We start from the raw sequence: 12,242 nt of genomic DNA, 5'->3' as shown, positions 1-12,242 counted from the left end.
TGCAACTTTTCGCATCATTTTGCAATGAATTCGGGTAGCAATGCTCTCCAATTTGATTACTGCGTCCGCCAATCGATTCGATATGGTATCGCAATGTTAAGCCTTGGAATAACGTGTTTAGTATGTGCGATTATGTGCGATTTTCTGTCCTATACATTTGATTACACGATCGCTTTCCAGTACATCGCTGCTGTCGCGGTAAGCAATATTGTCGAGTTGTCCAAGTCTTGTAGAAGTAGTGTTGAATTGACGAGGGAAATTGTATTGGAAATAGAATGGACGACGTGGAAAACTGCCAACACGGACTGTTCTCTTGTTGTAGTACCTCTACGGTAGAATCCTATTAAAATAGTACTAGTCGACATAGTGATGACCATCGATCGATCGTATCCTCAAGCATTTTCATCTGTCGGTTTACCTTGACGATCAAGCGCCTCTTGTTGTTGTTGTTCGGTTTTCATATTGATATATTCTACTCTGTTATCATGGTATGCTAGTATAGTATTATCATCCCAACTCATGATGATTTATTACAAGTACTAGTGCTTGCTTGATCAGGATAAAGTAGTTGAATTCAAGAGTGAAATTGAATTAGAAATAGAGTGGACGACGTAGAAAGCTGCCAACACGGACTGTTCTCCTTCGATCGATCAACCTGTTGTAGTACCTCTACGGTAGAATCCTATTAAAATAGTACTAGTCGACATAGTGATGACCATCGATCGATCGTATCCTCAAGCACTTTCATCTGTCGGTTTACCTTGACGATCAAGCGCCTCTTGTTGTTGTTATTTGGGTGTCATATTGATATATTCTACTCTGTTATCATGGTATACTAGTATTGGTTTTCCACAGACTACTACAAATTATAGTATTATCATCCCAATTGATGATTATTCATCACAAGTACGAGTGCTTGATCAGGATAAAGTAGTTAAATTGACTAGGGAAATTGTATTGGAAAGAGAATGGACGACGTGGAAAACTGCCAACACGGACTGTTCTTCTTCGATCGATCAACCTGTTGTAGTACCGCTACGGTAGAATCCTATTAAAATAGTGTTAGTCGACGTAAGGATGACCATAGTCTTGCTACTTTGACCATGGATCGATCGTATCCTCAAGCACTTTCATCTGCCGGTTTACCTTGACGATCAAGCGCCTCTTGTTGTTATTGTTCGGGTGTCATGTTGATATATTCTGCTCTGTTATCATGGTATACTAGTATTGGTTTTCCACAGACTACTACAAATTATAGTATTATCATCCCAACTCGTGATGATTCATTACAATTAGTCGAGGTTTTACTTGAATAGCACTGTTTGATTGCCTTAAGAGTGCTTGATCAGAATAAAGTAGTTGTAAAAACTCCAACCTACTTTACTCCTCGATCACAATGAAGATAGTTTCAATTGTAGCTATATTAATCAATCTACGATATATTACTTGACTTCACGTTACAGTATTCTTTTCGAATCAATACCTCAATCAAATTCATCTATGCAAAAGCAGGATAACTAGTCTCCTTCATAACATTCTTGGACGCAATCGTTCTAAATGGATAAAATACACCAAGGGTTAGCAATGAATAATACTAGGCCAACAATTTTCCACATGTGATAAGCCATCAATTCATACCAACAGTCAACTGAACGGACACATTTTGGACACCGTTTACTTGTTTTTACGTACACAATTGCGTTTTGACACAGTAGGTTGTACCGTATACCCTTGCCTTGTAGAAAACAATTTCTGTTGAAATTAGATCGTCTTGTCAAATTAAAATATACCTCCTAGGAGGCCTTGGTCTATTTTATCATTCGTATTGCAATTTCACAAGGCACTTGTCGATGTTCTTCTAATTAAATACACACGCTTATATTAATCAGTTTCGGTGTTGTTTTTATATTTGCTCAGATTGTAATCATCAGTACGCAAATGCTGATTACTTTTGCTGGAAGAAATCGTTTGCGCTTCTTCTTGAACGAGGTATGTCAGCTACGGCGAAGATAATGTTATTAGTAGAGTTAATAACTGCAGTATTTTCCAGGTTATCTAATAGATCAGCGCTAACGCAATTCTGCTGCTCATTCATTAGTTATATTAATGATTCTCAACGTAGTGATAACTAGAAATTTGGAGAGACCAATTAAGTATACTGCATAAACTCACTTTTTTGCTATCTTAAAATATCCTACAGCCAAGACGATTTCAAGTAGTACTACTTGCACAAATTACTTTGCCTGCTATGGCTCTTGTTTTGACCGCGTGGAATTTTAGATCGATACCTGGATCCTTCATTGGCCTTCTTATTGCTAATATATTGTTTCTAACGAGTGCTACTGCCGCTATTATCGTCGTTGGGGCCAGCAATGTGATACTGCAAAAAGCATTACACTGTGCACCGGTAATTCAATAATTAATTAATAAAGTGATCCATGTGTTTCACATATGGATCACTTGAAAATGTCGTTGTTAAATGAAATAGATATCTAATAAGGAGCCTACTTCAATTATATAAAATAATTTCGATCAAAAACTGGATTGAATCAGATATTGTAACACTATTTAGGATTCAACTTCAAATACGTCATATCAAATGAGCAGGATTGAACAATCTACCCAAGCCGCCACAACAACGGTATCCCCAACGACTCGTTTCGAGCATGCAAGAATAAGGAATCATCAATTTCGCAGGGTTTCGCCACCTTCATATAATGATGTCAACAATGGCCACCAATGTGAGCGCGCATCAGCCCCACCAGACTATACTAGCATCGCCTTAGTCAGATAATAATCATTTGACCATAAAGCTCCATTCTAACTCGTTTATGCTCTAAATATTGTAACACGAGAGTACATGCTGTAGCTAACGTGGATGCAGTGCAGTATCACATTTATATGGACAACCACATGTCGCTAAAAAAAATGGGTCTGAGGATGGTTACTGCCTCAATTCAACTAGTAATCCTTGTCCTGTAACTGTTGTATTTTACCTACGTTGATTCGACCATAAAGCTCCATTCTAACTCGTTTATGCTCTAAATATCAAAACATAAGAGTACATGCTGTAGCTAACATGGATGCAATGCAACATTCATGTTGACATCCAGATGTCTTTAAAAGAAATTTGCCCGAGGATGGTTACTGCCTCAAGTTAACTAGTAATCCTTGTCCTGTAACTTTTGTGCTTATGCTCTAACTATTATAACATAGGAGTACATGCTGTAGCTAATGTCGATGCAATGTAATATTTATATTGACATTCAGATTCGTTCAAGAAATTTATCTGAGGATGGTACTGCCTCAAGTTAACTAGTAATCCTTGTCCTGTAGCTGTTGTGTTTATGCTCTAACTATTAAAAACATCGTGCATGCTATTGCTAACGTTGATGCAGTGTAATATTTATACTGACATTCAGATGTCGCTAAAAGAAATTTGTCTGAGGATGGTGACTGCCTTCAATCAGCTACTAATCCTTGTCCTGTAACTGTTGTGTTTTACCTACTTTTATACTTGTTTTGGAGGGGCTTTAGCAATGGCTAAACTAAAGGTATTTTGTATTTGTATGACTAAATTGAACCTTCCATCCGCATATCTTAATGCTTCTAAAATGAATTTATTAGTACAATACTGTACATAGTCCTACTCTTACTGCTGACATAGCAAGTCTAAGGAAGTAAGTATTTATATGATACTACATAATTTAAACCAATTATTGATATCTTCAATTTCTGACAGTGTTGTATCACAATGCTTCCGTCTAAAAATGTATCCTTAACTGGTTCTTGGTTTCTGCTAATCTCTGAATTTGAATCTATTTATAAATGGTGTTGAAGCAAATAAAATTTTAAATACAAATGTCTCCAACCCCATGTTGTATATGACTGTATAAACTGATAATTGCAGTAATACATGGAAGTAAATACCTGAAAAAAACGAGCCCAATGTATCAGACATATAGCCGTTGGAATAAGAGCATTATGAAATTATGTTTTCCACTGTAAGTCTCCGGAGGTGGTCATTGATACTAATTTGTTGCCTATACTATCAGACTTTTAATATCTCACTACGATTAGCTTAGACCAAGGCAGACATTGGATATTACGTCAGTAAGTACGTATAAACTCAAATAGTAAAATCCAATGTGAAAGAAATAAATAAAGAATGATGAATAGGCATAGTGCAAGTAGTGTAACCATTTTGATTGCCTAAAGGTCAATATGCTTCATATGTATAATACTTTTATTTTCTCTTCATAATGGATAGCTATTGAACGCAAATAGTTTAATACCGGCAAAATTGAAAACACTTGGAATGAATTCATTAACCAAAGCCTTGATGGCCTATCACAAAGGTCAAAGTGATCATTCTACGATGACAAATGCGAATAGTTCATGGGCGATTTCATAGAGTATAATATCTTGTATCCATCATGGCGTAAAAATATATGCCAATATACAACTACAGAACCATCGAAAATGAAATTGTAGATACAGTAGCTTAGGAGGATAAAAAAAATGACAATATGGTTAACTATAAATCTGGATTACAACTTGATATATTTCATTGAAGCAAGTATAATTGCATTTGAAATACTTATAGTAACAAATACCTTGATTACACAACTTTTATCGGTATCAAAAATTAAAATTCCAATTAGCTAAACTTATTTCAGCGTGAACGTCGAAAGGAATAAAATAAAGCATATAATTGCATACATTGCATTTCCATGCTCTCGTATCTTGATAGTATATAATACAAAATTGAACGGAATCATCTAGGCTCAGATTACTTATTAGGAGGTATAGAGTCTGTAAATTTGATAATATTTCGATACATACTAAGTACAAATGAAATGTCTAATATAGCATTGCAGTTGCTGTACATTAAGGTAGTCCAAACTTTTTGGTAATTATTGCGGTAACAAATTGTAATTTTCATACTAGTTAAAATTGAAGTTTCGGTAGAAGCCAGCTAATCTCTATCAAAAATTATTCACACGTTAACAAAGCTTGAATCAAACACTGGAATCGTAATAAGAACTTCTACTACTTCTTTCTTTCGTTCCATTCTCATTTACTGGTTTCGACTCTTCTATGCTTGCCTAGTTTTATATTTAGAGAAGTGATTAGGTCATAAATACTTTCATGTAGTATCCACTAGGTATAGGCTAACTTGTATTAGTATCGTAGAGAAATAATAGGTAGTACACTAGACACTGTCCAAAAGAAAAAATAATCATTTAACTATGATTCCATGATGTTTTAACCATGATATTCGTCTATCAAGATTCGCTGCTACACACTAATTAGTTCTAGTCCAGCTTACCTTCAAAGCGTCCATGTTCAGCCTAAGTGTACCAGTAATTAATCCATATAAAACAACACTGCAGAAAGCGATACCCAAGTATACTCCATTAGCGTATCTTGACGATTGATTATACAGGTATGGATAATTCCATGCTGATATAACTACGGTCATCCACAGTGGGATATTAAGTCCAGTATTCAAAATTTGAAATGTTAACGGCTAAAGGAAGGAATTAATGCAAATGAATACGTCAATTCATTAATTTTATTTTACAATATTACCAAGAGTAGCTAATTAGCCTTTGCGATCATAAATGATCTCTTGGAAAAATTACGAAAGAAATCTTTATTTTCAGCTACAATGCAAGCAAGACTTGGTCAATGTTGAAAACTGATGGATTAAATTGGATGCTGCAGCTAATTAGTAACACTAGTCAGATATTTTATGTCTCTTATACTATTATAGCCTATTTCAGTAATAGCTACATAAGAACTGATCAAAATTGTAGCGGTAAAGCCATTTCATATCATATCCATCCTTTTACTTTTCACACAAACGTTTACACTGTAGTTAGAGTAGAGTAACTTCGTCTTTCCATCAACCATAGAGGTAAAACCAAGTTATGGCTAAGTCGTATTTTAACAGTGTGTTAATGATTCTGTACCAGTTGCTCCTTATCGATGCTTCCAATTCTATCATTTTATTAAATCTATTACTTTATTCTGAATTTATTGCAGCAAGCTCCTTTACAGGAGTTCTACTCTAGACTAGGCGACAATAAATTTAAAAGCTAGTCTTTGACTGAAATCAATTGTGTAACTTGATTTCTCTCTACATAATCTACATTCTTACCCTATACGCAATCCACGGAATAAATCTTCTCTTATACAAGCCTCCAAATATCATGGCAGCAGAAACGCTTAACTATTAATCGTTATGAAAACGAAATTTTTCATATTATTGAATTCAAGTCAAACCAGATAAATTATTTTTTTATACGTTGCTAAAGTACTTAAATCTAGCGATATTCCAACTAAAAATTCAACATATATTTATATGATGCTTCTCAAGAGATGGCTGTAACTTGCTTCAACAAATTACTGGTAGAGGGGTAAGGATACACACGTCAGAAGCATATGCAAGAGTGTTTCATCAACGATGTACGATTTAATTAGATTATACACAGATTAAAAAATAGCAAACAAAGAATGAGTCCTAATTAACTTCCTTGTTGAAAATGGTAAGCGACGGTGATCGATGTTAGTTATTGTAAATAGGCATGCAAATCAATGCCTATAGAAAAATAAGAACGAAGGGCTGGAATTTTTAAACAACTTTCAACCCAGAAGTAAATTTATCTGAATAAAAACATCACTAACAAGATTAATGTAATTAATATCGAGGACACACATGCATTGTCAATTGATTGTCGTATAAAAGTAAAATGAACCGACTTGTTTTGACTGTAAATCTACTATTGATTTTTTTAGTATTATCCTATTTGCGTTTCCCTTGCTTAATCAAAGGTAGACAAATTGGCTAGCGCTGTAAAACAGAAAATTTCCCTCGCTACAACGAGATATATTTTCTATTCGATATCGTAGTTGCTGAATCGGTTATTGTTGTTGTTAACATCAATCCTCGACCACTTGATCACGAAAAAGAAAGAATAATCTGCTTACGGTCGATGATAGTGCGAAAGGAATATAAATACTTGCTTTGATATCACAATCCCAGCAAAATCTCGAACGTCAATCACTCTAACAGCATAAAATATAGGAAAGAATGTTATTCCTGCCTAAATCTAGAGTGGTTATATCGATTTAATTTACAATAGGAATACTTTCTACGTTAACCCTTCTAGATTTCGTCGGCGAGTACTCATACCCATGATTGAAAAGAAGGATATTTTCTCAAAGGATAACGGCATTATTTTGGTGATTGATAATTTGGTTCTTTTAGTCATTTCACTAGATTAAACTAACGTAAAATAGGATACGCTACAGGCTATTATCGTAATAAAGAATTTTTTAGAATAAAAAGGCATCAAAGTTGGGAAGGAAATTTCAAAAATTGTAGCATTTAACAATGAAATAAACCCCCAGGCGCTCGAATTTACAGAACAACCAGGCAGACTACGATACGCTATTTAACAGGCGATATGGCGGCATCATGACCGTTAACACTTAGTCCTGTCTTACTAATCATAGAAATAGAAAAATAGTAAAGGAAGAGCCATTCCTCGATAGTACAGTGAAATAAAATGAGAATGGAAAAAAAAGAATTGACCTAAATTACAATGGGATTAATATCTAATCCTCAATGCTGAACCCGCTTACGTTATAGCCGTAGATACTTATCGAAGGACATTGTCGCCAATAACAATAAAATTCACTAGTGAGAAGAAAAGGTATCAAGTAAAAGATATGTAAAGTAATAATAAAATAGCTATTGGCAGCTTCAAAGATTGATCCATAAGAAAAATTGTTACTTTTTTCCCTTTACAATGGCATCATTAACAAAAATGATGTCTGAGATTGAAAATAATTGAACTTTTTTTCTATTACGGGCAAAAATAAGGCTTTTATCGCCATTATCGTTTTTCATACGTTGATGCATAGTATACCAGCTAGTTACGAAGAATTGGCTATACATTACAAGAATACTTACCACTCCGGCCGAGACACATTGCAAAATCAATTGATAACTTGGTGCACTCTGTGGATTTAATACAAAGTTAACGATAGCACAACTAAGGCAAGCAATGCCACATATAAGTTGAATGATGGAATAACGGATAAGTTGGCCTAAATTACGATCAAGTCTTCGCTTAGCATGGAGTTCCATGGCATTCCCTGCCAACAGCACTTTAGAGTGATAGCAAGCTTTTACGTCTTGAAAAGGGTAAAATTGCTAACACCAATGACAAAAAAAAATGGTATTACTATATTTTTCCCGTCTATCCTTTAAAATGATGTAAAAAAGCTTCCTTGGTCATCGAAATAATCTCAGCACGTTTTCTCTCTATCGGCTCATCACTCTGCATACATTTAGGTCAACTGCCCAAACTGTGGTTTTTCGTCTTCTTTTTCCCATCAACAACTCAATATTTTAATCAATTCACTAACTCTACTACTTACAGATAATTAAATGATTGTATAATGATTCCTTTTTTAATACGAATAAAACCACTGTTGTTAGTTCATTCTTATTATAGCCCTGATCAAATCAGCTAGCAAATGACGACATCTAAGCCAGTAATATGGCGACATAGATATCAAAATTATGCAAGATGTCAACATAATCTATTGTTGATTGACCACGCTAGTTAACTTGATCGATTGTTATGGAAATTCTGCAAAGTAAATTTTCCCTTAATTTGTTGAATTAAGCAATAACTAATCACTTGAAGGTTCTTTTCTATTTTTACCTCGGCCATCATTAGTCAATCCGACTGTTGTTTTAACTCTCAGCTAAGGTAGTGGAATCAATTAATGTTATTGATAATATGGAAGCAAATGGAAGGCAATGCAGCGAGCTATGATCTACAAGATATATTTGCAAGTGTATTTCTACAATCAGTAGTAAATCTACCCGTTAAATATCGATCATCAACAATCAAGCAGCGATAACCTTATACCATGAGTAAGCCTTAGAGGAATTGAACAATCTAACTTCACTAAAGTAATAACTGTAATATATCATTGTAATGGCAAGACATACGTCGATTAGCTATTACATTTTATCTTGTCAACAGGAAGAAGAAACTTTGTAAATAACCACTCAAGTATCCTATTTTGCTACACTACTTTTGATGTATCATAATAAATCAATTTGAATTCCTCAGCAACTGATCAAATATAGCCTTATTGTTATCCATTAAAAAGTCCTTTCAATCCGTATGTCAAAATTTGTCGTTCTTTATGTCGATAAATTTCGATCGATTGCAAGTATACTTATTCTACAACTGTTCAAATAATAACTCAATGATAGCATTCAAAAGTCCATTAGCTAGTAGAATATAAATAGCAACGTTTAGTCTTCATTTCTGGTAAATACTCCAAACTTTTACACGTCACGTCTATTATCTTCAAATGGATAATATAGGCATACAGTAACTATTGAATAGACGTTTTATTCTAATGGATAATATCGTCATATTAAAATAATGCAAGATTAGCAACTGAAAATTATCCTTATTTCCCTTTAAAGAACAGATATTCAAATTGCTAAGCGGAAATATACCATAAACGGTTGATAAAAATCCAAGAATGACATACTATGCCATTACTAGATACAACTTGCTCATGGCAGGCAGCCAAATTTAAAGTCAATGATTGAAATTTAGGCCAAGCATAAAATTGAACAAAATTTATCCCATTCTAGGTGCTAAAAAATCTATACTTAAAACTCTAATGCCTGCATCATCAGTTTATCAATTTAATGCGATAGAACGCATTTCTCTTGTAACAACTATTATCATAATTGGATGAATAAGTCTTTTTACCGCGGTTCAATTATCGATGTCAAAGTCAATCATACCTGGTAATAAAGAAAGAGTCTGGTGGTACTTTAATTGTCTAGTCATAATATTTTGATAACTAGTGTCAATTATACTTAATCTATTATTAATGGATTAAAACCGATAGCTAGTTTAGCTTTCTTCATCAATTTGGCGTTGCAAATTATATTGATAAATTATTCATTCAACAAGCCAGAGGATTAGAATAGTACTATTTTTAAAAGAAATTTGTAGCGGCTATTGTTTGATAACATCGATACTGTATTAAAAGGATATACAGTATCCATTAACAGCTGTCGATATTAATTTCAATAGTACTAATTAAACAAAATCATTGAATGTCTCTGTCGCTGTCTATATGTCCAGGCTAAATTTTAAATGAGTAGTGGCCGCTGACGTTTGATTTTTCAACGATCATGCTTGCTAATCATCGTAGTCCATTTACTTATTCCTATCAATTTATTCTGGTTAGAATAAGCCATCGACGGAAGAGAAAAAAATTCTACATTGATTGAATCGGAGTAAGGGAAAGTATATTTTTATCAGAGGAAATTGTCCATATTTTATAATGGATGACCAAATGATAGATTTCTTTTATTACGATATTTAATACTTTTAAATTCGAAATGTTAGATTATGATATGAGGGAATATAGAGTGTTAATTAATTTGAATGAGTATTATGTGCAGAAATACGTAATCAGAATAAGACACTTATTACTTTATAACTTTATGATATTATGAATTATTTTCTATAAGGAAACCCCTTTTAAAGCGAATCATTTATGCTATAGCTACATGTCACGGTAGCCATTTATTTTATATTTTTATTATTACACATACTGCTAATGTACTGTAGTATTTTGTTATCATACAATACTAGTCCGTTTACGCTATAAAATATCATTACTTATCTATGCAAAATACGATGATATTAATTAATTATCGACACTATAGACTAAGCTACGAGACTTTATGCTTTACCGCATCGCGTGTTATGAACGTAATAGTGTGAAAACATGGTGAATAAAGGAGAATAACCAATTCTTCATATCTCCAATATCTATTGAATGCTACGCTACCCAAAGTACTACAACCAACATACTCCCTATGTTAGATTTTCATACTGCTAAAGTCAATTGAGACATCTCATTCATGATATGTTCATGGGCTTATATATAAAAAAATGACGTATTACAAAGTGAAATATGACGAAAGTAGGCCAATATCATGGACTAACTCGAAAAAAATTTATTAAGTCTCCTAATAGTGATTACTGTTCATATACGTTTACAAATAGCGCGTACTGTATAAGACGTATTTACTTTTAGGACTTAAAACTATAGGAGCTTTAACCTTTTGCAATAGTTATGATTATAATTCGATACAACTATCACTGATAGCTAATTTTGCTATTTTAGATATGAATCACTCTATTCTAAAATATATAAGGTATAATATGTAGATATGGAAATGGAATATAATCCAAAAAAAGATAAATCTTGTAAACCGAATAATAAAATTCTGTTTGAATTATGTTTATACAAGACATTAGAAATAATTCATGTCTTTCGCCTTGATTGGAGAAGCAACTCAAGTAATCAATTGAAATTTCCTAGAAATTGAATTTCCTGTTATATTAATTTCGAGTTATTACTCCTTTAAACGATAATATTTTTAAAACAATAGTTAAAGGGCTTTACAATTTCGAGCTGGCGAAATAATACTTTAAGGTATTCGTAAATACGTAGTGACTACAGTCGATAACTCTTAAGGTTAGAAGTGATGCCTTTGAATAGGCAATATGTCTTCTGGTAGTATTGTTTAGAAACATACCAATATCTAAAGAAATTACACATATTAGTTTCAAGAGTGGCTTCATTAGCAGAAGTGAATACTACATTTTGTTTAAAATCATATGATCATAGATTCTTTGGCCTATTTGGTGATGAGAATATGGTTAGTTTTTAATTTAATAGATAAAAATTTTAATTGTCGGATGTTTTGAAGTTAGCATCACCAATAATTACGCATACTCCTATTACAAATCAGCGGTGCTTTAATTCAATATGCGTAGTGCAGGTACAGTTTACATTCCATGTGTTCTCTTCTATAATCGAGCGGAAAACGGAGGGAATTAATGCTTTATAGCCTGAAATTTTTAATATTGACGCTTGCAAAATGAATAAGCCTTGGCTAATATCCGGAAAGAAATGCAACTATACGGCATGCATGTTTATTAGATGACTAGTCTAGTAATATCTAAATAACATCCACGTCCTTAATACTATCAATTTATCCTTGATTTTATGACTTTAACGTTATCAATAGTTATTGCACCAATGTTTGGGTGCTATTTGAGTAGAATTTCATGCTATATTTGATGTCGTCTATAAGTGATAATTTC

At 33.3% G+C, this 12,242-nt stretch overlaps 2 protein-coding genes across 2 annotated transcripts; one reads left to right on the top strand and one right to left on the bottom strand.

Annotated features, from left to right (window-relative positions):
• Positions 1 to 24: 24 nt before the first annotated feature.
• On the top strand, positions 25 to 2,794 carry TRIADDRAFT_58215 (uncharacterized protein; the record flags this gene model as incomplete). Its single annotated transcript, XM_002114386.1, has 4 exons — positions 25 to 198; positions 1,918 to 1,989; positions 2,201 to 2,407; positions 2,573 to 2,794. 4 exons carry the CDS (start codon positions 25 to 27, stop codon positions 2,792 to 2,794), a joined length of 675 nt encoding a protein of 224 aa, XP_002114422.1.
• A 2,227-nt stretch (positions 2,795 to 5,021) lies between these two features.
• TRIADDRAFT_58214 (uncharacterized protein) lies at positions 5,022 to 6,220 on the bottom strand (the record flags this gene model as incomplete). Its single annotated transcript, XM_002114059.1, has 3 exons — positions 5,022 to 5,108; positions 5,333 to 5,533; positions 6,167 to 6,220. The coding sequence occupies 3 exons, from the start codon at positions 6,218 to 6,220 to the stop codon at positions 5,022 to 5,024; spliced, it is 342 nt and encodes a 113-aa protein (XP_002114095.1).
• Between the last annotated feature and the right edge of the window lie 6,022 nt (positions 6,221 to 12,242).

The sequence above is a fragment of the Trichoplax adhaerens genome, genomic scaffold, assembly GCF_000150275.1.
Source record: "Trichoplax adhaerens TRIADscaffold_7 genomic scaffold, whole genome shotgun sequence".
NCBI classification, from domain to species: domain Eukaryota; kingdom Metazoa; phylum Placozoa; class Uniplacotomia; order Trichoplacea; family Trichoplacidae; genus Trichoplax; species Trichoplax adhaerens.
Note: the sequence above shows the minus strand (reverse complement) of the source record. Positions and strands in the feature narration are given on the sequence as shown.